This window comes from Psittacula echo (genome assembly GCF_963264785.1).
Source record: "Psittacula echo genome assembly, chromosome: 4".
In the NCBI taxonomy this organism is placed as follows: Eukaryota; Metazoa; Chordata; class Aves; order Psittaciformes; family Psittacidae; genus Psittacula; species Psittacula echo.
The window spans coordinates 108,437,249-108,462,673 of NC_137738.1; the positions used below are offsets into that span (position 1 = coordinate 108,437,249).

The 25,425-nt window shown below is 62.3% G+C and overlaps 3 protein-coding genes across 4 annotated transcripts; 1 reads left to right on the top strand and 2 right to left on the bottom strand.

The window, feature by feature from the left end:
* Window positions 1-1,043: 1,043 nt before the first annotated feature.
* On the bottom strand, window positions 1,044-4,840 carry SCARA3 (scavenger receptor class A member 3; the record flags this gene model as incomplete). The annotated part of the gene is made up of 5 exons (XM_080615961.1): window positions 1,044-1,483; window positions 2,430-3,473; window positions 3,893-3,991; window positions 4,453-4,572; window positions 4,642-4,840. 5 exons carry the CDS (start codon window positions 4,838-4,840, stop codon window positions 1,044-1,046), a joined length of 1,902 nt encoding a protein of 633 aa, XP_080472087.1.
* A 9,141-nt stretch (window positions 4,841-13,981) lies between these two features.
* On the top strand, window positions 13,982-18,611 carry CLU (clusterin). Of its 2 annotated transcripts, none has more exons than XM_080615838.1 (9): window positions 13,982-14,079; window positions 15,160-15,266; window positions 15,837-15,985; window positions 16,143-16,313; window positions 16,553-16,970; window positions 17,518-17,631; window positions 17,739-17,965; window positions 18,195-18,376; window positions 18,458-18,611. In XM_080615838.1, the coding sequence occupies exons 2-9, from the start codon at window positions 15,182-15,184 to the stop codon at window positions 18,462-18,464; spliced, it is 1,353 nt and encodes a 450-aa protein (XP_080471964.1). In that variant the 5' UTR covers window positions 13,982-14,079; window positions 15,160-15,181; the 3' UTR covers window positions 18,465-18,611. The 2 variants fall into 2 exon arrangements, with proteins under 2 accessions (XP_080471964.1, XP_080471965.1); XM_080615839.1 differs by having other exon boundaries at window positions 13,988-14,079; window positions 15,802-15,985.
* A 571-nt stretch (window positions 18,612-19,182) lies between these two features.
* Window positions 19,183-24,912, bottom strand: SLC35F6 (solute carrier family 35 member F6). The gene is made up of 6 exons (XM_080615837.1): window positions 24,817-24,912; window positions 22,893-22,962; window positions 22,651-22,822; window positions 21,735-21,947; window positions 20,053-20,163; window positions 19,183-19,864 (listed from the first exon to the last, which is right to left on the bottom strand). The coding sequence occupies exons 1-6, from the start codon at window positions 24,891-24,893 to the stop codon at window positions 19,392-19,394; spliced, it is 1,116 nt and encodes a 371-aa protein (XP_080471963.1). The 5' UTR covers window positions 24,894-24,912; the 3' UTR covers window positions 19,183-19,391.
* Window positions 24,913-25,425: the final 513 nt, after the last annotated feature.

Here is a 25,425-nt window from a genome sequence, read left to right on the forward strand (position 1 = left end):
CCACCTGCTATTCAGAGCCCCCCCACTCCTCCTTGTGCTGCCTTTCCAGCCACAGCACCTACAAGCCAGGGCTGGGCCTGTGTTGGCCTGTGTTAATAACCAGCCCCAGGCTGTTCCCGTAATGAAAACAGGAAGCTGCTTTGCCAACAGCAATAAACCACCCGGCCGGCCAGATCCTGTGCCCCAGGCAGGGCTGGGCATGGGGCTCCCCGCGCTGGGGAACCCAAGAGTACAGGGGATGGGAACACAGGGTTGTTATCTCCAGGGCCATGATGCTGTAGGCACTGAGGCCACAGCTCGGGTACCTGGGGCCTCCTCCCTGCCCCTGTTGGGGGGCGAGGTGGGGAGTGGGGACCCCATCAGAGACCGCATTGCACATGGCACATGTGCATGCTTCCACATGCCTGCGTGCACGTGTGCACACTCCAACAGGCACCATCTGTGTGCGTACGTGTATGTGTGTGCTGTGCCCACATGTGCACGTGCAGCCTCACTTGTGCCATTTCTCACTCATGCACAGGCATGAGCATGCATGCAGGCATGCACACATGAGCACACTCATGCACATGCACGCTCACTCAGCCTCACTCCCTCTTGCACACACGAGTACAACACACTTCACCTCACTTGCACCCCACTGCCAGCACCAGTTTGGCTGTGGTTACTCCCCCTGTGCACCCCTTTGTCCCCCCAGCACAGGAGCCACCTGTCCCCATACAGCTTTATTGTGCTGTGAGTACACTGGGGACACAGCGCAGGGTCTGTGGGGGACAGAGGTGGCTGAGGGGGGGGAAGGAAGGGCACAAACCAGCTGTACCCCGTCCTGCAGGGAGCCCCCAAACCAGAGTGGGGAACAGCCAAGCCCAGAGCTGGAGCATCCCTGAGAGCTGGAGACCAGCACCAGACCCTCATCCGGGGGGGCACCCCTCTGCCCTCCATCCTGCGAGGCTCTGCCTCACACCCCTGCACCGAGGGCTGCTTGAGGGTCAGCAGTGGGGATCCCCCACCCCACCATCCCAGTGCCCTGGCTGGCAGCAAGCTGGTTACTGTCCTGGGGGGCCAGGGGGGCCTGGCAGCCCTGGGGGACCCCGCAAACCAGGCTCTCCTTTAGGCCCCACTGGGCCGGCCTGACCCACAGCCCCGGGGGTCCCGGGGAGCCCTGGTCTGCCCTGTGGGCCAGGGGGTCCCACTTGCCCCGGCACCCCATCTGGTCCGGGGGGACCGGGGTCTCCCTTGGGTCCACCCTGTCCCTGGGAGCCGGATTGCCCAAAGCTGCCCTTGGCACCCTTGAGGCCAGGGAAGCCCTTCAAGCCCAGGGGGCCCCTCTCGCCCTGGGGGCCGGGGAGTCCTGCAGGGCCGGGGGGTCCCTGTGGTCCCGGTGAGCCCAGGCTGCCCACGTCGCCCTTCTCTCCTTCGCTTCCTGGGGGGCCCTTGATGCCCACGTCACCCTTGAGGCCACGGGGGCCTGGGAGGCCCGGCACACCTGGGGGGAAGAGGAGGGGGTGAACAGGAAGCATGGGGAGAGAAGCACCCAGAAATGGGGAGAGCAGGAGATACCCCAACCCTGCAGAGCTTGCTGTGGGCTCCAGAGACAACTGGCACTGCATGGGGGGCACGGTGCCATGGGACCACCACAGGGTTCCCCCTAAAACCAGGACCAGGAAACAGCTAGGCTCACTAATTAGGGCAGCCCTGTAAGGATGCAGATGTGGTTGCCTTATGGGTTCAGGCTGGGTGGTCCACAGTGGAAAGGGAAGATGCTGGTGTGCCTATGGGCTCCCTGGAGTAGGGGCAGGCACACTACTCCCCTGGGTGGATGGAGGTGTCCCCAGACCACTGCAGGAAGCTTTGAGGACCCTTGTCAAACAGCAGCTGTACCCTCTTCACCAGGACCAGCAAGAAGTGTCACTGGCATCACTGTGCAGGCCAGCTGTGCTAGATGGACATGGGTCACCCTCTCACTGTCCCTGTCCCCCATGCAGGGACAGCTCTGCAAGCCAAGTCCACACAGCTCCATCCCAGGACACTTCTGCATCTATGAGCAAGTGTCTGGGTGCCTTCTTGCACATCCCAGCACTGCCTTGGCCTCAGCAATGGTGGTTTGGGTCCTCCACCACCTGCCTTGGGTGCAGGATGCTCGCAAAAAGCCAAGAGCCCACCATGCTCAGACAGAGAAGAAACAGCCCCCAAGATTGCCTGCCCAACATGCCTGGCTCCAACCCATCCCTGGGCAGGGCTTAGGCTGTGCCCACCAGGATTATAGAATTATACAACGGGTTGGTTTGGAAGGGACCTTAAGATCATCTAGTTCTAACCCCATGCCACAGCCAGGGACAACTTCCACTAGACCAGGTTGCTCCAAGCCCCGTCCAGCCTGGCCTTGAACACTGCCAGGGATGGGAAGGATGCACTTCCAGGATGCACCTCACCTCGTAAGATGGTGATGTTTTTCAGCATCTCCCCATGCCGGACGTCCACCACCTTCATCTCCTCCATGACCATGGACAGGTTGCGGATGTCAAAGTCCAGCCGGGCGCTGAGCAGGCTGTACCGCTCCCGCAGCAGGTCCGTGGTACCCTGGACCAGGCTGAGGGACTTGTTCAGGTAGTAGAGCTCCTCGGTGTGGGTGTGGAAGCCTAATGTGCAGGAGAGCCTCACGTCATCCAGGTAGCGCAGCATGCTGTGGACGTGGCTGTCAGTGGCGTTGATGTTGGTGAAGATGGTGCTGATCTCAATCTCGTGGGACGCCATGCGACCTTCCAGGGTCTCGAAGCGCTCGGCCGTGCGGTTCTGCGTGTACCTGTTGTGGTAGCGCAGGTCGTTCATGTTCTCCTCGTGGTCATCCAGGAAAGAGGAGATGTTGTCCAGCTGCAGCTGCAGCCCCATCACCTGCAGCACCAGGTCGTGCATGCTCTCCGAGTTCTGCCCGATCTGCCGAGCTGCCGCGCTGATGCTGCCTTGGATGCTCTTCACCAGCTCGCTGGTCCTGGAGGAGGTGGCCCGCAGCCCACCGAAGAGGCGGGTGTAGTTCTGCCACTCACTCACGATCTTCTGCAGCGTCAGTGTCTCCTCGTCTGTCTTCCTCTGGATGACCTGGATCCAGTCGGAGGTTTGCCCCAAGGTGAAGTTCATCTGCTGCATGGCTGCCCGGACATCATAATGCTCCTGGGCCAAGCCCTTGGCAGAGTTGTCTAGCTGGGAGGTGACGGCACGCCAGCCCCCGACCTCAGCCAGGAACTGTCCTAAGCTTTTGTTGACCTGCCGGATGGAGAAGGAGCAGTTGTCCACCTCGCTGGTGATCTTGCTGCTGGTGGACGAGAGCTGGTCGTGAGCCTGCGAGGTTCGGTCAAGCAGGATCTCTTGAACCAGAAGCATCTTCTGGATCTCCTCCAGCTCACCCTGCAGCTTGGTGATCTCCTGGCCCAGCTGTCCCGTCTCGTGGCAGAGGGAGCAGTTCCCAGAGGTCTTCTCATCTAAAAGAAGGGCAGAGGGTTCTGTTATCCCACCCCATCCCTTGCTGGACCTAGAGATCATCCCGCTGAGGGTGGAGGAAGGAGCCTCACCACAGCCTTTCCTTGCAGACCTGGAGATGAGCACCACAGAACCACTACTGGGACAACCCCAATGCCATCAGCCTGCACCAGCTCCCACCCTCATCCTGCTGCTGCCACCCCTGTGCAGCAAGTTTTCCAAACAGCCCCATCCAGCCCTGCTCTCAGGGTCCTACAGTTGTCCCTCCCCAAAGCCCTGGGAGATAAGTGAAGTTTTGGCTCTGGGGGAGCCTCAGGACCTGAAAACTGGAGATGCTTCAACCCTGAGGTCCACACAGCTGGAGGGACACATGGTGCCGAAGCCTGGAGAAGACCTCCAGGTCCAGGTACAAGCCACTCACCCAAGCCCTGGAGATCCTCCTGGATGGAGACAATCTTCTTCTCATAATAGGTCTGGGCTGAGCTGATGTCGTTGGAGATGGAGTCAACTTTCCTGAACACTGCGGAGGAAAGGTGGCTGGTCAGGGAACTGGGATACAATCGTCCTCCCGGCTCATTCCCTGGCAAGGAGGGTGGCCAGGGCCTGAAGAGCCAGGCTTGGGGGTGCTGGCTCCACAGGGTGGATGTATGTTCCCAGGGGCTTTCAGGTTCAGGGCTGGGCTAAGGTCTGAGTCCAGCCCCGGGGAATGTGCTGTCTCTCTGATGAGCCTCAGAGGCTGTTTTGTGCCCATGGAGGTGATGCGGTGGCAACCTTTGGGCTCTGAAGTGGTTCCTGAGGTCCCTGTGAGGGTGAACCCCTGGCAAGGTGGCATCACACATAGGGTTCCACAAGTACCGCAGGAGAAGGTCAGGGAGAGCCGGATACTCCTGTCCATGCCTGGGTGCTGCAGGTACTGTGAGAGAGCCCCAGGATCCCTGTGGAGCTGCCCCAGGGAGGGCAGTGGGGAAGGCAGGAGCTCACCCAAGGCAGCCAGAATGGTCACAGCCACAATGAGGAGGATGGAGAAGACGTAGAGGACTTTGACAGCCGTCTGGAGGGAAAGGTTCTTCTGGCACTGGCTGCAGCTGCTCTGTGCCCTGCCTGAGCACAGAGAGGGAAGGATCAGGCCCTGCTGTACACCCTGCCCACCCCTTAAAGGGGTGTCCTTACCGCTCAGTCGGTAGCTGAAGGTCGGCATCTCCTCTTCCTCTCCTCCCGCCGGCTCCTCTTCTGAAAGCCAACACAGGAGGGACTGGAGCTGCGGGCGCTGCTGGGGCTGTGCCTGCTGCTTGCACCCTCCTCCCTTCCCTGGGAATGCCCAGAGTCCTGGGGGATGCTGCCGAACCTCCAGCCTTGTGTCACCCGGCATCCCCGGGGAAAAGCAGGGAAGCCACACAGCAGCCATCACTGCCCACCCTTAGCCTGGTGGCACCAGCCCATGGACACATCCCTCCTCCACTGCCTGCTTCTGTGGAACTCCATCCTCCAAGACCATAAACTTGGGGAAATTTGACTGAATTTGGCCAAATGTGGGTGATGGAGAAGTTAATGGCTACTGGCTCCCAGCCCTGAGGGGCTTTGTGTGGCTTCACAGCCCCCTCTTGCAAAACCCATGGGCATGAGGAAGACCTGCAAACCAGCACCCATCCCAGACCCCATCTCAATGTGAAGCAAGCTGGGATGCTCCCGCTGGGTGGGAAACGCCATGGGCTGCATCCCACCCCCAGCTCCAGCACAGGGGATGCTCTCAGCACCCATACACAGCATGACCTCCCTCCCTGGCTCCCCAAGGCTCCTCGGGAGCCATGCCGTGCCCCCCACAGCTCCCCACCAGCCCCACCACCCCCTGCCCAGGGCCTCCCCGACCTCCTTGCTGACAGAAGGGGGATTTCCAGCCAGGGGTGCCGCAGGGGGGTGCTGGCACAGGGGAGTGACCGTGGCACCGACATCCCCTGCTTTATACAGCAAGAGCGGGGGGTGCTTGCTGGGCTGGAGGCGGCAGCAGTTCCCTCCGTCCTCCCTTTGCTTTGGAGCCGTCCCAGATGTTCCTTTTCTGCCCCATGGAGTCAACAAGTGATGGGCTCTGAGCAGGCAAGAGGACTCCTTGGATATCCCCCCCCCCCTCAGCCCCTCTTGTTCCCCGCATTGGTGTGGGGGTCCCTGGCTGTGGGCAAAGCCAGCTCTGCCCCCATCCATGGGGAGCTGCTCATGGGGAGCAGGGATGCGGTGGTGCACTCACCCAGTGCCGGCTGCCCCCAGCTCCAGCACACCCGTCCCCCCTCATTCCCCATGCCAGCAGTCCCGTTACTCTCCCCACAGCTCCAACCCCCCGCGGTTCCCCCCACTCACCTCTCATAGCCCCCGAGCTGGGGGTCGGTGGGTGCAATCCTGCACCGACCCAGGCCTCACTGTCCCTGCTCCCACATCCGTCTCTTCCTGGCGCGTCTCAGCGAGTGGCCAGCATGGCCGGGGCTGTTTCCCCCCGCTGGCCCCCCGCTCCCAAAACTTCCTGGGGAGCCTTCAACAGCAACCGCGATGCCGGAGCATCCCCAGGGCTGCCCATGCGCCCATGGCCTCTGCCCACGTGGGATGGGGACGGGTGACGGGCGATGGCAGAGCACGGCCAGGCTGGATGCCAGCCACCAAAAGGCGAGGCGCTGGGATATGTGCTGGAGAAGAAAGACTGGTTCTGCGCCCGCCCTCCTTCCCTCCAGCCCTAATGACTAACAAATGTCCAACTGATGCTGTGCCGTGCCGCGCCGGCCTCACTCAGCCCTGTTTTGGGGGGGGTCTGGGCCCTGGGGAAGGGGTCCTGGTTTGGGGAGCAGAGCTCGGGAGACTGGCAAAGGGACATGGGAGGGATAGGGTCAGCACTGGGGGTTTGGTGCATGCATCTGGGTCAGGGATATAGGTCTGGGGTCCAGGACCCTGCTTTGGGGCAGGCATATGAGGAGATGAGGTTGGGGTCCGGTCCCTGCGTCTGGGGTAGGAACATGGGATGCTGTGGGTTGGGGTTGGGGCCCTGCGGCTGGGCTCTGTTTTGAAGCGCTGGTCCCAGTTCAGCGACATGGGACAGGAGAGCTGTGGGGGTCGGGGATGTTTGGGGCTCTCACTGAGACCCCCTCCCCACTGAGGCTTTGATTCTGTGTCGGGCTGCTGCTGCCCTCTGCCGAGACGCGGCCGGGCCTTCAGGCAGCCTTCCTCCCTGCACGGCCTCCCTCCTCCTGCCCCGGACACCTCTGGGATGCCGAGGTGGCGTCTCCGATCCTCCGCTGCTCCTGCAGCAGCCCATGCTCACTCCAGCCCCTCTCACCTCACTTGGTTTTCTATGTTATTCCCTATACCAGCACCTGGTTGTGCCCTCCTCACTCAGATGTGGCTCCAGGACATTGTGACCTTGTGGGTTTGGGTCCCGGAGCCCCTTCGGCCATTTCTGGAGGCGTTTTTGGGGTTTCTCTGCTGTTTCCCCGATCTTTCCCCACCACATTGTACCATAGAAGACACCAAAGCCTATCACAGTCATTTATAATCTCCAGAGCCCCACAAGTGATGCTCTTGAGGCGGTTGTGTCCTTCAGCGCCACAGCCCATGGCATCTTTCTGGGCTGCCAGCAGATGCTCGCTGTCATCTGAGGTCTTCTTCCCACCATCCTCATCCTCAGTGGCTGCAGTTTGCTGCTCTTCCTCAGCCTGTCCATGATAACTCACGGCCAATGGAGCCGATCCAGAGATGTCTAAATCAGCCAGTCCCGGCTTCCTTTGGCTGCAGCTGTTTTAACCACTGCCTTGCTACAGGATTTGCCGTCCGGCTAAATACTGGTGCTAAATCAGCAGTAGGGTTGCTCTCTTGCGTCCATGCTGACTCAGCGGTCCTGATTTGCCACAGAAGTGCTAAATATACTCCTGCTGGGGTAGCAGATACGTCCCTGCCATGAGTCCCTTGGCTACCTGCCCCTCATTTACCTGCTGTGCCCAGGATCCTGCCATCGAATGCAGCTTGCTGTTTGGGGGTCCCCAAGTGAGCCCACTGCACATCGGGGTGACTGCCCCACACCAGCTCCTGGTAAATGCCCAGGAGCATCCCACCTCACTGCTCTTCTGGCTCCAATCAGTCTATGGACTAGGAAGTGGGGTTTGTTCCCAGGGTCTGTGCACACACAGGGCTTCTGGTTGCCCTCCATCGCCCTCATCATTGGCTTTAAGCTGCAAAAAGGGGAGATTGAGATGAGATCTTAGGCAGAAGTTCTTCCCTGTGAGGGTGGTGAGGCCCTGGCACAGGGTGCCCAGGGAAGCTGTGGCTGCCCCATCCCTGGCAGTGTTCAAGGCCAGGTTGGACGGGGCTTGGAGCAACCTGGTCTAGTGGAAAGTGTCCCTGCTCATTGCAGAGGGTTGGAACTGAATGAGCTTGAAGGTCTCTTCCAAACCAAGCCATTTTAGGATTTGATGATTTTCCAACCTAAACAATTCTATAATTTCTATGACCTTAAGCTGCAGAAGGCCTTGGGGAGTTTGGAGAACCATCAGGAGAGATGAAGGATATGGACCCACAACCCTTTGAAAACCATGACGAGATCCCTTAGTTGATCACTAACCAGGGTTGAGGTTTGGGTGTTGGACACTGATGGCTCCTCTCTCCATCTCCACTGCTCCCAAAGCCTGCTGAGTCTCGAGATGTGATTCCCCAGCATTAGGGGTGAACCCTCGTGGCCAGTGGAGCGTGAGAGGCAGAAGAGACCTTGATGCCATGTAAGCACTGTGATAACTGAAACATTCCTCGGTTATCAGCACTGTTCTCAGCCCTAATCCAGACCTCCTATGCATAATTTAACTCTATCCCAGCCAAATCCAGTACAGAAGAGGAAAACCAAGAAAGCTTGTGGGTTGAGGTAAAAACTGTTTAATAAATGAGTAAATGGAAGAAGAACAGAAAGAAAATACAGAAAAAAAAAGCAAGGAATGCCAGGGACATTGCTCGCCATCTTCCACAGTGCCCAGCAAAAGTTGTCCCAGCTCCCCACAAGCCCTGCAGCACCATCCCAGCCAGAGAGCCCAGCATCGTGCTGGATGCTGGGAAGGAAACCAACTCCAGCCCTGTCAAAACCAGTACACCCAGCAAGCCTTCCCTCCCTGTGCTTGCACACTGCAGCAAGAAGAGGTTGTGTTGCTTAGTCCTGCCTAACAGCTCCTCAAGGCCTGCCTAAAAGCCCTGCAGCCCTGCCTAGAACCCCCCCCATCAAGCCCAGTACACCCCTTTTCTCACACCACACCACACACAGCAATCTCATGGAGGGGATGGGGGCTATGGCAATGGATCATCTCCTCCTGGGCAGCTCCTCAGCAGCACGGTTTTGGTCCAGTGCTTGTAGCAGGCCCCCTCCTCCTGCAGCTGGCTGAGCCAGGTAAAGTCATTGCCCTGGGGGTTGGCTTTCCCCTCGTGGTCCCTCCTCATCTCCAACGGGAAGCCAATTTGGTACGGGCTTAGCACCGCTTCCTGCGCCTGTACGGATCTGAACCCCGCCAGGATCAGGGGGAGCATCTTCACCCACCCCTTGCCAGCCCCCCAGGCCAGCCGCTGCAGGGCTGCCATGGCCGGTCCCTTCTGGCCGGCCTGCTGCATGTCCCACGGGAGCTCCAGGGCCGTCGCCTGCTCCAAGGCATCCCAGAGGAAGCGCGGCGCATGCGGCAAACGGATGATGAGAGGCGTCCCATACCGGGCAAACACCTCCCTGAAGAGCACCTCGGCGGCCTCCTCTGCTGTCCTCTCCTGCATCGGGAAGGCTTCCACCCACCCCGAAAACTCATCCTCCACCACCAAGAGGGAGCAGTGCCCGCCCTCGGTCTTGGCAAGGCCACTGATGCAGCCCAGCAGGAGCTGCGACCACGGCCCTTCTGTCCGCTGCGCCAGCACCCTGCCTGCTCCATCCGCACACTGCAGGCAGTTCTGCACCCAACGGGATACCTGCTCGCGGTCCTCTTCCCAGGACGCAACCTGCCGCACCCGTGCCAGCGTCTCCTCCACCCCACCATGCAGGCAGCCGTGACACTGTGCGATTATTTCTTGCTTCTCATGCTTTGAAGGCTCCCAAATCTGCCAGCTGCCCCCACCCCTGCCAGGCATCGCCCAAGCCCTCCTGGCCGCTTTCAGGTTCCACTCCTTCTCCTCTGGCTCCTCGCTCCAGTCGTCTCCCACACAACTGACGTGCAGCATCCCTGGGTTGCTGTGGACCCACCGTAGGATGCTTGCCCACAAACCCTTGCCAGAGCTTCCCCACTCCTGCTCACCCCTCTGGTTTCCCAACCTCTCCACCAAGGACCAGCAGCTCATGTACACATAGAGGGGTGAGGAGTGTTGGTGATGCTGCAGGAGCTGCTTGAGAGCCGCCAGCTCCGCGCCTGGCACCGAGCCACCCTTGCTCACCCCGAGCAGCCACCGCTCTTCTAGGTTGACTGCAGCAAAGCCGACGGAGCAATTCCTCCTGCTGGCTGTGAACCACACGTTGGCCTTGGGGATGTCGGGGGACAGCTCCCGAACGGAGGGAGCGATGGGCACCAGGACATTAGTGGGGTGGTCCTTTGCCATCGCTCCGTTGTTCACCAGCAGCAGAGTCCACTGCGCTGGGTGTGGGTTTGTTCCACGGGACCGCAACACTTCTCCCCGTAGCAGATACTTCCATGGGGAATGGGGCATCTGGATAAGGATGGGGGCCGGCCCTGTGAGGGTCTCGAAGGCCTGCACGGCCCAGACCGCTGCCAGGCACCCCTTTTCCTGCGGCAGGCAGGAGACCTCGTGGCCCTTCAGGATGCGGGAGCTGTGTCCCACTGGGACCAGCTGGCCACATTCATCCTCCTGCAGCAGGGTGGCTCCTATCGCCTCCTTGCCAGTTGTTAACCTGATAAGGAAGGGCTGGGACTTATCAGGGAATCGCAAGGGGGGTGCAGCCAGGACAGCACATTTCAGGCGGTTCAGCGCCTCCTCCTGCTCCGGTCCCCATTCCCACTTGACCTGCTTCCTGGTGAGGCGGTGGAGTGGCAAAGCCATCTCCCAGAAGTCAGGGATGTGATCCCGCAAGAAGCCAAACTGCCCAAGGAGCGAGCGGAGTTTGTCAGCATCCTGCGGGCAGGGCGTTTTGATGATGCCCTCCCGCTTGCTGGCATGGATCTCTCGCCCCTTGTCCCCGATGGTCATCCCAAAGTAGAGCACCTTGCGCTGGACGAGCTGCGCCTTCTCAAACTTGGCTTTAAAGCCAGTTTTTTGGATCAGCTCCAGGACAGTCCTCGTTCGGTCTCTGGTTTCCTCATAACTTCTCCCAGCAATGAGGATGTCATCGATGTGGGAAATAACCCAAGGTTGATCTCCTTGGCCAAGCTGGGACAGCATCTGGGTCACCCGCTGGTTCACGATGGCGGGGGTGCTGTGGAAGCCCTGGGGCAGCCGGGTGAAGAGGTACTGCTGGCCCCTGAAGGTGAAGGCGAACCTGGCTCTGGAACCTTCTGATAAGGGGATGGCGAAGGAAGCGTTCGACAGATCCACCACTGAGAAGTACCTGCTCTTGGGGCTGAGGGTTGAAACGAGCTTGGTCGTGTCCTGGGCTACCGGAGCCACCACTTTGGGGGTGGCCTTGTTGACAGCTTTGCAACGCAGCGTCAGCCGCAGCCTCCCGTTGTTTTTTGGGGTGAGCTTTAAAGGGCTGTTGAAGGCAGAGCTGCCTTCCACCACCACGCCCTCATCCAGCAGCTCCTCCAGGATGCTCGCCACCGCCTCTTCCTCGCCTGCAGACAATGGGGGTTGCTTTTCGAAGGGCGCCGGTTCCCCGCTCACCTCCTGCTCCCCAGACACCAGCCCACAGTCCATCTCGTGCCGCGACCACACGGCTGCGAATTCCTCTCTCCACTGCTCTTCGCTCATGGCCCCGACCACCATGAGACACCGGATCTGCGCTGAAGGACCAGGAATTGCTGGTGGACCTCCCTGCTCCACGAGATCATCGTCAGAGTCCTCACAGATCTGCTCGTTCCCAAACGGCTCCGGCTGGTTGCCTCCACCCATGGTCCCAGTGACACAGACAGGGACATCGTGGTACACAGCAAGGTCCTGTGGGCGCTGCTGCGCTGTGGACACGTCCTCATTGGTGCCCACCAAAGCATACACCTCTGCAGAGCTGCCCACACTGGCTCTCGGCCACCCCGGCCCCTGCTCCTGCCCATTGCTCTTGTTCCCCATCTCCATAGGGTACATCTTGGTTTCTGTCTGCAGGATCACCTCAATCAGCCTGACTGCCAGGTCTCTCGTGGACCTCCCTTCCCACCTTGCCATGTCTTCTCCGTGGTGATGCAGCTTCTCCCAGACTTTCCGCCTCCGGTCATCCCCAGAACTTCCCTCTGCTGACAGAGGGTTAAAGTCCTGCCCGTCACCTTGAGGAATGGTGGCAGCTTCCCTGCCCTCCACCTTGAAGCCCAGGCTCTGCAATGAGCCAGCAGTCCTTCCTTCTACATCCCCGTTGGTGCCTGCCTGGACCAGATGCTGAGTCTGACCCATCTTACCCCCACGGCCACCACCTGCCCTTGGCACATCCCCATCCCTTGCTTTCCATCCACCAACTGGCTCATCCCCACTGCCATCCCCAAGCAATGGGACCGCACTGTGAACTTTCCCACCTTGGGGGGGTTTCTGGCTGGTCCCCAGCTCCTCTGGCAGCACCGGTGCTCTCCCCTCCAGCTTGGTGCACCTCTGGGCAGCCTGTGCCTGCACCCCAGAGGCTCTTTGGCTCTCCTCTGCTCCTCGCTTCTTGCTCCCATCCTTCAACCATGACTCGTGCCACAGGAACCGCAGGGCCTTGCTCAGCTGCCAGCCCTTACGGGAGCGCGGGAGAAGGCAGAACCCAGCAACGTCCTCCTCCGGGTCCCCCACCGCTGGCTGCCGGGGGACAGCATCTTCCACCCAGGGCTGGGGCCTGCTCTCCTGGAGGAGCAACCCCAAATCTGCTGCTTGCGAGGCCGGCGGTGAGGGGAGACTTCCCTTCCGCTTGCTCTTCCTGCTTCCGAAATAGGCCATCACCCCAAAACCCAGGCAGGACACCGGGGGTCACCTCGCCTCCGCCTCCCACCGCTGCGGCACGGAGCGTTGCGGTAGCACCGGGGGATGCCGGTCTGTGGCTGGGGAGGAAGAGGCGGCTGGGGAGGAAGACAGAGGTCAGCCAGGCGTCTGGCAGGGGAGGATGGCGGCAAACAACAACCAAGACGGCTCCTCCTCCGGAGACGTCCCTTCCTCCGCGTGCAGTGGGGCTGTGGGGAGCAGAGCGGGGCGTGAGCCTTGGGGAAGGGGGGAGCCTGCACCCACCTTCCCACAGCCCCCACCCAGCCGGGGGTCCCGAGGGAGAGACCCTCCCGCCCGGGCAGGCTGAGGGGAGCTGACACCCTGCGACCCCCTGTGCTCCCAGGACAGCATTCACCTGCGTGTCCCACCGCAGCCCTGGCTGAGCTTGCACCCCATGCACACGCGTCTCACACACGGTACCAGGAGAGCTTGCACCCCATGCACACGCGTCTCACACACGGTACCAGGAGAGCCTGCACCCCATGCACACGCGTCTCGCACACGGTACCAGGAGAGCTTGCACCCCATGCACACGCGTGTCTCGCCCTTGGTCCCGAGGGAGCTTGCACACCCATGCGTGTCCCACACTCGGCCCTGGGGAAGATGCACCGACATGTTCCCTCCACAGCACCCCCATGCACACACGTCCCATACACAACTCCAGCGCGTGCACCCCCATGCACACACCCGTCCTGCACACAGTTCTGCGGGAGCTTGTACCACGCACACCCGTGTCTCACTCACGGTCCTAGGAGAACTTGCGCCCCCGCGCACACACAGGGGCCTCTCTCGTCCCTGGGAGCACAGGCACCGACAGGGCCCCTCTACAGCCTCGCACCCGCCCGCCCGCCCGCCCGCACCGCACACGCGTCCCGGTCCCGGTCCCGGTCCCGCTCCACTCTCCAGGCCGCGCCGCGCTCTGGTCCCGCTGGGCCGGGGGCTGCCCCCTCCTCCTCACAAGGGTGGGATTCGGGGAGGTCCGCCCCGCCCCGCCTCTTTGCTGGGCGCCAACCGCGGTTGCGGGGCCTCGGTGACCCCCGCAGCAACGGGGGATGTTGGAGCTCGGGGTGGGGGAGATGAGGGGATGCGGGGGGGTCCCCACTCAGCGCCCGCTGGGTGCGAGGCCGCGGTAGAAAGTGGAAGCAAAGGAGGGGAAATAAAGAGCCCCTGGGGAGGGAGGCGTTGGGGAGCGCAACAGCCGGCGGGGTTTCACATCACACACATCCGCCCCGGGACCGCAGCACCCGGGATCTGGGGGCCCCGTTCTGCGGCGGGACGTGCGATGCGCGGCCGAGCGGCACCGCGCCCGTCCCTGCGGCATCCGGGCGCCGCGCACCGGCCGGCTGGGGGGCGACGGGACTGCGGGGGGGGCACCGGAGGAGGGCGGGCCGGGACGGGGCTGGTCCCGCCGGTTCCAGAAAGCTCCGGGGCCGAAGCGGGGCGGACCCGCAGCTCGGCGGGCGGATAAATAGGAGCGGGCGGGGACCGGCGGTGGTGCAGCTGATCGGGGTGCAGGTATGGACCTTCCCTTCCCTTCCCTTCCCTTCCCTTCCCTTCCCTTCCCTTCCCTTCCCTTCCCTTCCCTTCCCTTCCCTTCCCTTCCCTTCCCTTCCCTTCCCTTCCCTTCCCTTCCCTTCCCTTCCCTTCCCTTCCCTTCCCTTCCCTTCCCTTCCCTTCCCTTCCCTTCCCTTCCCTTCCCTTCCCTTCCCTTCCCTTCCCTTCCCTTCCCTTCCCTTCCCTTCCCACTACTGCAAGGCAGAATTGGGTGCTGTGCACCCAGGGGTGCCCCCTGCACCCCCAGTCCATGCTGGGGGAGGTAATGCAGTGCATGATGCTCAGCCCTGCAGGCAAGAGTTTCCCACAATGCCCTGGGCCAGGCAGGATAGAGCTGGGCTAGGCTTGGGGGGATGTATTTGGGGGGCAGTAGTGCATTGGGTACTGCAATGGGTGTGCTACAGTGGCATGGGGCCAGTGCTGCTGGAGGGGCCAGAGGCATCCTGTGGCTGGGTCATTGCACAGGTCTGAGGGAAGAGGGGGAGCTGGGGCCACTGCACAACTCCTCATTGCACAACCCCCGAGGTTCCAGTGCTGGGTGCCTTGGCCATGGCACCCTTCCAGGGGGGTACTGCCAGCAGTGCTCATCCCTGCCTGCAGCTGGCCGGGGCCCGGCCTTGGCTTGGCTTTGCAGCCCCGCTCCATCCCTGAGGGGGCTGGAGATGAAGAAAGGCAGTACAGCTCCTGCGGAGGAGGAGGAGATCCATGCCCGGTCACTGCCTTGGCTGCCTGCCCTGCCTGGCACCAGGCCTGGGCTTGTTTGTCCCACAGGCAGGCGGGCGGGGGGAACACGCACACATGGCTTTGCATCCCAGTCTGCCCCGGCAGGGCTTCATGTGGGACCCTACAACCCAGGGACCCCCTCCTAGGGACAGGCTACAGGCCCCCGGCTCTCCCAGCTAAGGAGATGTGAGCCCAACCATCACCATCCCCCCAAAGCCATGGCCGGGGGGGGGCTGGTGCCCGCTGCTGAGTCAGAGTCCCGTGTCTGAGGGGGCCGGATCCTGGCTCCTGCTCTGAGCCCCCGCTCTGCCTGCGCAGGGAGCTGCCTCCAGGACGGGCCATGGCGCTGCTGCTGCTCCCGCTGCTCAGCCTCCTGCTCCCCTGGGGATGGGGGCAGGCGCTTGTCCCCCCGAGCGAGCTCAAGCGTGAGTGGGGGCTGGGGGGGGGACACAGCTTTTCATTTGGTGGGGGGTTCCCTGCAGGCTTGGGGAGCAAAGGGGACAGTGGTGGAGTGGGGGGAATGCTGTGTCGGGGGGGGGAGGGCACAGCATTATCCAGGGAGGGCTGGATGGAGGGGCACAGCGTTGTTTCAGTGGGGTTGGGTGGAAGGGGCACAGAGCATCATCCCCAAGGGGCTGGGGCTGGATGTTTTTCATGTGTGGGGGATGCAGATCCTGCCCCCAGTACTCCCCTGGTTGCGTGGTCTGGGTGGGTGAGGGCTGATGTGGGCATGGATGGGGCCCCAGCACCGGGCTGCTCCTGGGGGGCACCTGGAACTTCACAGCACACACCCCAAATATTATGGGTGGTGGGTGGGGAGATGCAGTCCCAGCTGGGGTGAAGTTTTGGGGCACTTCTCTTGGGTTCTGTGAGCTTGAATCAAGCTGTTGGCGAGCAACCAAGATACTGCACCTGCAAGTATTTGCATGCACTGACGGGTGCTTCCACTGCCTGCTGAAGGATGCTCTTCCTCTTCCTCACCCCCGCAACCACAGAAATGTCAGCAGCTGGCAGCAAATACATTGACACAGAGGTGGAAAACGCCATCAATGGGGTAAAGCAGATGAAGACCCTCATGGACAAGACAAGTAAGGACCACCAAGCCATCCTGCACACCTTGGAGGAGACCAAGAGGAAGAAGGAGGTGAGTGAGGATGAGGAGGGTGGCTGCTCCGACCTGGTACCTGAGCTTCCCCGAGCTGGGCTGGATGCATCCGAAGGGTTGGGAGGATGCGGTGCTGGGGAATCTGTGTGCCCTGGGAGCGGAGGGATGCCCTGGGGTGGATGTGGCTGCCTTGCAGGAGGCGGTGCAGCTGGCCAGGGAGAAGGAGCAGCAGCTGGCGGCGAAGCAGGAGGTGTGCAACGAGACGATGCTGGCGCTATGGGAAGAGTGCAAGCCCTGCCTCAAACACACCTGCATGCGCTTCTACTCCCGCACGTGCCACAGCGGATCAGGACTGGTGGGGCGGCAGGTGAGTGGTACCACAGCGCCCAGTGAGGCTGGGGAGGGGGATTCCATAGACTCACAGAATGGCTTGGGTTGGAAGTGACCTCAAAGCTCATCCAGTTCCAACCCCCTGCCATGGGCAGGGACACCTTCCACTAGACCAGGTTGCTCCAAGCCCCTGAGGTCCAACCTGGCCTTGAATCTTTCTCTCATTTTTTGCCTGATCTCCTTGTTTTAACCTGGTCCTGCTCCCCTGCCTGGCAGCTGGAGGAATTCCTCAACCATTCCTCGCCCTTCTCCATCTGGGTGAACGGTGAGCGCATCGACTCACTGCTAGAGCGGGACCAGCAGCAGGAGCGGCAGTTTGAGGATTTGGAAGAACGTTTCGGGTTGCTGGAGGACGGGGTGGATGACATATTCCAGGACAGCACACAGGTCTACGGCCGCATGTATCCCTTCTTCCGAGCACCCTTCGGTGGCTTCCGCGAGGCTTTCCGCCCCCCAGTCCAGCACGTCCGCTTCCCCCTGCGCAGCGAGAGGCTTTCCCGGGAGCTGCATCCCTTCTTCCAGCATCCCCACCACGGCTTCCACCGCCTCTTCCAGCCACTCTTCGAGATGACGCAGCGGATGCTGGAGGAAGCACAGGGCGGTTGGGAGCATTCACTCGGTGGCTTTGCCCCAGGTAGGGTGCTCCCTGCTGGGTGCTGTGGGCTCCCCAGTTTGGCTGAAAGCAGTACATTTACAGCCGGGCTTCCCGGCAAACCTCCTCCTCCTTCTTATTAGGGGGTGACTAACTTAAGAGGATGAGCTCAACCCTAGTACTACACCTCAAAGAATCCCCATGGGAGAGCAGGGAATCACAAGCTCCGCTGTTTGCAGAGCTATGCTGGGATCTGGGGGGTTTTCCCAGCCTAATCTTGGCTGCCGGAGCCGCTGCCATCCTGGGAAGGTGTTTGTTTTGGGCAGGCAGCACCGTTGCAGTGATGCCGTCACCGTCTGCCACTGCGGCCCCCAGCCTGGGTGGCTGCGGAAAGAGAGATTTCGAAACAGGCTGGCACGGAGTGCTTTGTTTCGGGAAAACAGCTCAGGAGGGGGGCAGTATTCCATGGAGAAAGCACCTTTGTGTCTCCACACGGCACCCTGGGGGTGTTGGCCAGGGCTGGCCCTGCAGCTTGCCTCCCCAACCGTGGTGTTTTGGGGTGCTAATTCTGGGCTGTGCTTCCTCACAGAGTCCCGTAACTCCAGCAATGACCGCATGGTGTGCCGGGAGATCCGTCGGAACTCAGCTGGCTGCCTGCGGATGCGGGATGAGTGCGAAAAGTGCCGGGAGATCCTCTCTGTGGGTGAGCTAGTCCCCATGGGACTGGGGGCAATACGGTTGATGTGGTGGGGTGAGGATGGCTGGAGGTGAGCCCTGACACCCCCTGATGCCTCCCAAATCCATGCCCAGACTGCTGGCAGACGGACCCTGCGCAGAGCCAGCTGCGGGAGCAGCTGGAGGACGCGCTGCGCCTGGCTGAGCGCTTCACCCGCCGCTACGATGACCTGATGCGTGCCTTCCAAGCAGAGATGCTCAACACCACCAGCCTCCTGGACCAGCTCAACCGCCAGTTCGGCTGGGTCTCGCGCCTGGCCAACCTCACCCAGGGCACCGATGGCTTCCTCCAGGTCACCACGGTGAGCCGGCCGGAGGGCTCGAGACTCCCCTCTTTTGCTATGGTCGCCCCATCAGCAGGGCCAGCAGCCATGGAAAGTGGGTCAGGGGGAGAATGAGGCGATTGTGTGCCCAAGAGGATGCCGCTTGGCACAATAGCTGCCTGCGGGGCTGGGTGCCAGGGCGAGGGGCCGGCACAGGGGCTAGCCCAGCTCTTCCTGCGTTATGTGCCCCTATGCTTTCCCCTTCCAGGTCCTCTCCAAGGCTCCCAACCTCGATGACCCCTCAGCTCCCCCCGACACGCAGGTGACGGTGCAGCTCTTCGATTCTGAGCCGCTGTCCCTCACTGTGCCTGGAGACATCTCCTGGGAGGACCCTCGCTTCATGGAGATCGTGGCTGAGCAGGCGCTTCGGCACTACAAGCAAAATGCCATGTGAGTCCAGCCCCCCACATCCCATGGCAGCGCTGGGGGGGACATGCCATGGCTCACCCCCTCCTGTCCTTCCTCCTGCAGAGAGTAGCTGGGTGATGCTCATCGCTGCTGCCAAGCTCCAGTGCCTCACCAAGCCCCCTTGTCCCTATGCCAGGGGGCCAAATGCCACCACCACTGCCCTCCCCTGCTGCTGTGGGCCCCTCTGCAGGGTCCAAACAAAATAAAGGTAGAGTCGACCCCCTGCCTGTGCTGCATCTTTGGAACGCACTTTGCCAAGCAAATACACCTTCCAGAAACAATAAACCTTCCAAACACAGCTCTGTGGGCCCAGGATTAATCATCAGCTGTGAAAGGGGGGTAAGCCGCTGCCAGGGATGCGGCAGCCACAGCTTCTCTGGGCAACCTGTGCCCGCGCCTCAGCACCCTCACAGGAAGAACTTCATCTTTATATCTAACCAATGGGGCAGGAACCCCCTCCTTAAGAACCTTGGGTCTCCCCTTCCTCTTCCCACATGCCATGTGAAAGGGAGATCCTCTCCCTCTGTTGGGAGCAAGGCTCATATCCAGCATGGTCAGTGGCAGAAGGCTCAGACACCCACCGTTGTGCTGGGTCTATTGGGAACCCCATACACCAGCCTGGGGGCTCCCAGACCCTTCCCATGGCCAGCACTGACATCCAGGCGCAAGCCACAGGTGATGAACTTTATTAGGGGTAGGGGGAGAGGCAGGTTGGGGGAACAGTGGGGCCAGCCCCTCCTCCCCAACCTCCCAAGCCTCTTGGGATCAGGGGCAGAGGCTCCAACGTGCCCCACACAGGGGCCCAGGGCCTGCTTCCCACTATGAGAGGCAGGCACAGCCTTGCCATCTCCTCCTGAAGCGCCGGCAGGGTAGAGGTTTCTCCTGCAAACAGCAGCAGGACGGTGGCTGGCATCACCACCACCATGCCAATCCCCTCCTGATGAGAACATCTGGGACAATGAACCTCAGGACCAAGCTGCACACAGGCAGTGGCTGCTCAGCTCTCGCTGTTGATGGCTGTGCTCTCCCCCCGCAGCAAATCCTCCCGTTCAGCTGCCGAGCCAGCCTCATCCGTGTGCCGGATCAGGCAGGCGAGCAGAGGCCGGTGCAGGCCATTGTAAAGAGCAGCTCCCACCAGCAGCACCCCAAACCCCAAGATCTCCAGGCCATGGAAGGTCTCCCACCCCACAGCCAGGCTGACGGCCCAGATGACAAGGGTGCGGAGGCTGTCCAGCACCATGCGGGTGGTGGCACTGATCTCCTTGGTGACGCTGATGCCAGCGAAGTTGAAGAAGGCGATGCTGCTGATGTTACCCAGCAGGGCCAGGGCGATCAGGGGCTGGTGGCCGATCTGGCAGAAGGCATCAAGGGCATCTTCCAGTGTCCGCCGAGGGTTCCCGCTGAAGCTGCCCACTGGGATGTAGTACATGGGCACCAGCAGCAGGGCCAGGATGATGAAGCCGAAGAAACCTGTGGGGTGTCAGATGGGTGCTGGTCCAAGCCTGCCCCTCCCTGCACCACGAGACCCAAACTTCTACAACAGCTCCCTCTTTGCAGCCTGCTTCTCCCACCCTGCACAATGTGGCCCTCCCAAAGTTGGGTTTGGGGGATTCAGAAGCCCCCAAGCACCCAACCCTTTGGCTGATGTCACAACAGACCTTCAGTGCCAACAGCCTGCAGTGGGTGCACGTTGTGCTTGTAGACAAACTTCTCCTCCAGCACCATCTGGATGGCAACAATCACCTGTGCCATGACGATAAGCAGGTCACCTGCAAGGGGAGAAGGAAGAGGGAAGAAAGAAGGAAGGAAGGTGGGAGAATGGGGAAAAAAGATAAAGGGGGAGAGGAGGAGGAAAGGGGGGAGAGGAGGAGGAAGGGGGAGAGAGGAGGAGGGAAAGGGGGAGAGAGGAGGAGGAAAGGGGGGAGAGGAGGAGGAAGGGGGGGAGAGGAGGAGGAAGGGGGGGAGAGGAGGAGGAAGGGGGGGAGAGGAGGAGGAAGGGGGGAGAGGAGGAGGAAGGGGGGAGAGGAGGAGGAAGGGGGGAGAGGAGGAGGAAGGGGGGAGAGGAGGAGGAAGGGGGGAGAGGAGGAGGAAGGGGGGGAGAGGAGGAGGAAGGGGGGGAGGAGGAGGAAGGGGGGGAGGAGGAGGAAGGGGGGAGAAGAGGAGGAAGGGGGGAGAGGAGGAGGAAGGGGGAGAGGAGGAGGAAGGGGGGGAGAGGAGGAGGAAGGGGGGGAGAGGAGGAGGAAGGGGGGGAGAGGAGGAGGAAGGGGGGAGAGGAGGAGGAAGGGGGGGAGGAGGAGGAGGGGGGGAGGAGGAGGAAGGGGAGGAGAAGAGGAGGAAGGGGGGGAGAGGAGGAGGAAGGGGGGGAGGAGAGGAGGAAGGGGGGGAGAGGAGGAGGAAGGGGGGAGGAGGAGGAAGGGGGGAGAGGAGGAGGAAGGGGGGAGAAGAGGAGGAAGGGGGGGAGAGGAGGAGGAGAAGGGGGGAAGAGGAGGAGGAAGGGGGGGGAGGAGGAGGAAGGGGGGGGAGGAGGAGGAAGGGGGGGGAGGAGGAGGAAGGGGGGGGGAGGAGGAGGAAGGGGGGGAGGGAGGAGGAAGGGGGGGGAGGAGGAGGAAGGGGGGGAGAGAGGAGGAAGGGGGGGAGAAGAGGAGGAAGGGGGGGAGAAGAGGAGGAAGGGGGGGGAGGAGGAGGAAGGGGGGGGGGGGAGGAGGAGGAAGGGGGGGGAGGAGGAGGGAAGGGGGGGGAGGAGGAGGAAGGGGGGGGAGGAGGAGGAAGGGGGGGGGAGGAGGAGGAAGGGGGGGAGGAGGAGGAAGGGGGGGGAGGAGGAGGAAGGGGGGGAGAAGAGGAGGAAGGGGGGAGAAGAGGAGGAAGGGGGGGAGAAGAGGAGGAAGGGGGGGAGAGGAGGAGGAAGGGGGGGAGAGGAGGAGGAAGGGGGGGAGAGGAGGAGGAAGGGGGGGAGAGGAAGAGGAAGGAAGGGGGGAGAGGAGGAGGAAGGGGGGGAGAGGAGGAGGAAGGGGGGGAGAGGAGGAGGAAGGGCGGGAGAGGAGGAGGAAGGGCGGGAGAGGAGGAGGAAGGGCGGGAGAGGAGGAGGAAGGGGGGGAGGAGGAGGAAGGGGGGAGAGGAGGAGGAAGGGGGGGAGAGGAGGAGGAAGGGGGGAGAGGAGGAGGAGGAAGGGGGGGAGAGGAGGAGGAAGGGGGGAAAGAGGAAAGGGGAGGCTGAGCCCCCATCTCCCTGCCCATTGGATGTGCAACACGGCCAAGCCATGCCCCGGAGATCCTGGCATACACCCTGCAGGAGCTCTTCCCCCACCATGGCCATCCCACCGTTCCTGAGGGCCACCACATACCAGTTATCACCTGGCTGAGGTTGTGTTTCTGGCCATGGGAGCTGTGCAGGTCAGCCAACCCCACCACCACCAGCCCCACGATGGTGACTAGGATGCCCAGCCACTGGCTCAGCTCCAGCTTGCGGCCCAGGAAGGCCACGGAGAGGAGCCCGGTGAAGATGATGACAGATCCTCGCAGCATCTGGAAGCTGGAGGCACTGGTCATGTTCAAGGCTGTGTGGGGAGAGACAGATCCATGTGTTGTGTGCGGAGCCGTCTAATGTCACACCACCACCACTTTATCAGTCTGCCACAGTAATTAAGAGCAGATCATAAAATCATAGAATCACAGAATGGTTTGGGTTGGAAAGGACCTTAAGATCATCCAGTTCCAACTCCCTGCCACGGGCAGGGACACCTTCCACTAGACCAGGTTGCTCCAAACCCCATCCAGCCTGGCCTTGAACACTGCCAGGGATGGGGCAGCCACAGCTTCTCTGGGCAACCTGTGCCAGGGCCTCACATTAAAGAACTTCTTCCTTATATCTAACCTAAATCTCCCCTATTTAAGTTTGAACCCGTTATTCCTTATCCTATCACTACAGTCCACGATGAAGTGTGATTAAGCAGAGGAAGGGGCAGTGATGCTGTCCCCCTCCACTCCTACTCAGATCTGGCAGCAGAGAGGTTCATGCCAAGACTCAGCCCCACATCCCCACTCCACAGGAACACTGTGCCCCCCCAGTGCAGAACCTGGCTTACTGAGCCCTACCACAACCCATCGCATGGGTAGGAAGTGTTTGCTCAGACCCCTCTAACCCACTTCAGGGTCAAACCCAAATGCACCACGCAGTCCTGCAGCCCAAAAACCAAATCTGGCCCCAGGGATGGACACATCTCTGCAAGGCAAAGCACTGAACCATGGCCCAGCACTTACCCACATACATGATGCTGGTCCCAGTCATGTCGCAGAGGGCGGGAGGCAGGAAGAGCAGGGGACTGAAGGGCTGTGCCGGGGCCATGCTGGGTTCTGGCCTTCGCCAATCCCTCCAGACCAGCAGGTAAAACACCCCCAGGCAGGAAAATTCACCCAGGAACATGCCCACGGCCTGTGAGAGAGCGGGTGAGGGGCGCTTGTCCTGCTGGGGAGGCCCTCCCTACCCAGGGTGGGGGGCTCACCTGCAGGAAGGGGTGCTGGAAGCTGTGCTCCTTCCCGCTGCAGCCGGCCGCGCTGAAGTTATCAGCCCACCTAGGAGGCAGAGGAGAGGACGGTGGTTAGAGCAGGGAGCCATGGGGAGATGAAGCGCACCCCAAGATCCAGCCTGGGGCTCTCCTATGGGCCACCAGCCCCCTGAAGTGACAGTTCTAAGGACAGGATGTCCATGGGGAAGGAGACATGGTTGTGGTTGCCTCGACCTGCCGGCAGCTCCTGGCCCAGCTCCCAGGCCTGAGTGACAGGCAGGGAAATGGATACCACCATGTTGCACAGTCTCACGATCCAGTGTCCCCACGCTGCTGGACACGTTCAGGCAGCACCATCTCCTGCTAGGGAGACCAGGATAGCACGGTGGGCGGTCACCCTGACACCCTCTCTACATCACCAGCCTTGAAAACTTGGGGGCTGAGACACAGCACCCAGAAATTATGCTGGGTCACAGGCTGGGGTGCAGCAGCTCCCACCACTCACACCCCCAGCCACCATTTTTGGGCACAAAACCCCTCTTTTGGGTATTCCATGCAGCACAGAGGGCAATGCTGGATAAACATAGGCTGTGGTACTGGTCCTCCTGGCCTGTTTTCAGCAAGGATCAACGCTCTTGAGGGACCATCTGCATCAGGAGGGGACCGCAGGTCACCCCCGGCGTGCCCGTGCACCCTGACACAGCGCGGCCGGCACCCAGCAACCCTCCAGCTGCTTTCTGCTGATGCCGAGTGGCCACAGAGCTGCTGAGCTTGGGGAAACAGGGTGCGAGCGGAGGCCAGGGCAATCCCCAGCCCATCCCCCACTGCTCTGCGAGGGGCTTTTCAGCCAGGCCAGCGAGATTTCAGCGTGAGTCAGCCCCGGCCGCAGCCCCTCCGCCACGGGACGGCTCGGGGCCGTGTTTCGCAAGAGGCTTTGTCCGGCCACACACGAGCCTCGTGAGCGGGGTGAGCGCTCGGTGCCACCTCCCACCTCTGCCCTGCCACATGGAGACTCCGTGCCTCAGTTTCCGCACCCGGGGACCTGGCTCTGCTGTAACACCAGGAGCAGCCGGAGCCTGGCCATCCGCTAACACCCGTGTGTCTGCCCGGCAGCAGCGGGATAAGCCGGCTCGGCAGGTCTGCCTGGCCTGGGTAGCTCTTGGGAACACTGTCCTCATCCTCACCGTAAAGGCTGGGAGCACCCCAGGGTGCTCTCTGTGGGAAAGGGCTCAATCCAGCCCCCGACTGGTTACAGGGATGAGCTGGAGTGCAGGGAGCCTGGTTGGGGGGTCACTCCCACAGCTCCTCCCCAGCACCTGGGGAGCACAGCACCCACAGCAGGAGACCTGCACCCTCAGCAGCGCCCGCGAGGGGGCTGAAGACCCCCAACTCCCCCTGCAATGCAGCCCCCCCGTTCCTTCCCTCTCATCAGGGGCTGGGCCCTCCAGCAACGGCAGCCTCAGTCCCTATGGGGCACCCCACAGCGCAGCCTGCCCCCCACGCCAGGAATGCCCAGCCTAGATGTCGGGGGCACCGGGAAGGTCCTGGGGCTCTGCCAACACAGCCTGGACCGGAGCTCGGCCTCGTTATCCCCGGGGGCCTCCCCAGTCCCTGCGTGGGGCTGAGATACGGCGGGGAGGTGGCTCGAGGAACCCTGTCTCCAGGGTCACACGAGGAGGCCCGAGCCCGGGTGACACCCCCGCAGCATGGGGGGACAAACCCCGCGATGGAAGGAGAGGCCCGGAGGCCTGCAGACCGGGCTCCAACCCGCGGGGGAGCGCAGGACCTGAGGGTGCCTTGAGGCCCGGGAGGACCCCGAGCAGAGCGGTGGGCCCAGCCCAGGGCCCAAGGTGGGGGCCGAGGCCGCTGCAGGACCCCAGCCCCGCGGTGCGGGTTCCCCCCAGCCGCCGGGAGGACTCACTTGGCCGCCAGGGTGTTGATGGAGCCGGTGACCAGCATGAGGGCTGCCAGGCCCAGCTGGTACCGGGACCAGGCCATGGCCCCGCCGCTGCCGCCTCCCGCCCTGCACCGGGACCGCGCCGCCACGGCCCCGCCTCCTGCAGGCATAGCCCCGCCCCCTGCGGCTATGGCCCCGCCCCTTCCCGGGCCTGGCCCCGCCCACAGCCCCGCGAGGCCCCGCCCTCCCTCAGCGGCGTGGTGCCGCTGCCGTGCCCGTGTCGCGGCGCCCTTCGGTGCGGGTGTCCCGGTGTCCCGGTGCCCCGGTCCCCACGCCGCGGTGCCTCCTGCCCCTCTGCCAGGCCCGCAGCGCCGCGGTCCCGTGGGACGGTGTCCCCCAAGGCGGTGCCGGCAGATGGCGCCAGCGGCTCAGGGTTGGGTCCCGGCTGCTCTCGGGGCTCCGATCCCGCCGTCCTTCCCGGGCCAGGCAGGAGTCAGAGGCTTGCCGGGGCTAAGCCTGCACCGGCTGAACCCTGCCCGGACCAAGCCACGCCCGGACCAAGCCCTGTCCCTGCTAGACTCTGACCGGGCTAAATCCTGCCCCTTGCCCTGGCTAAACCTCCTGGAGCTATCC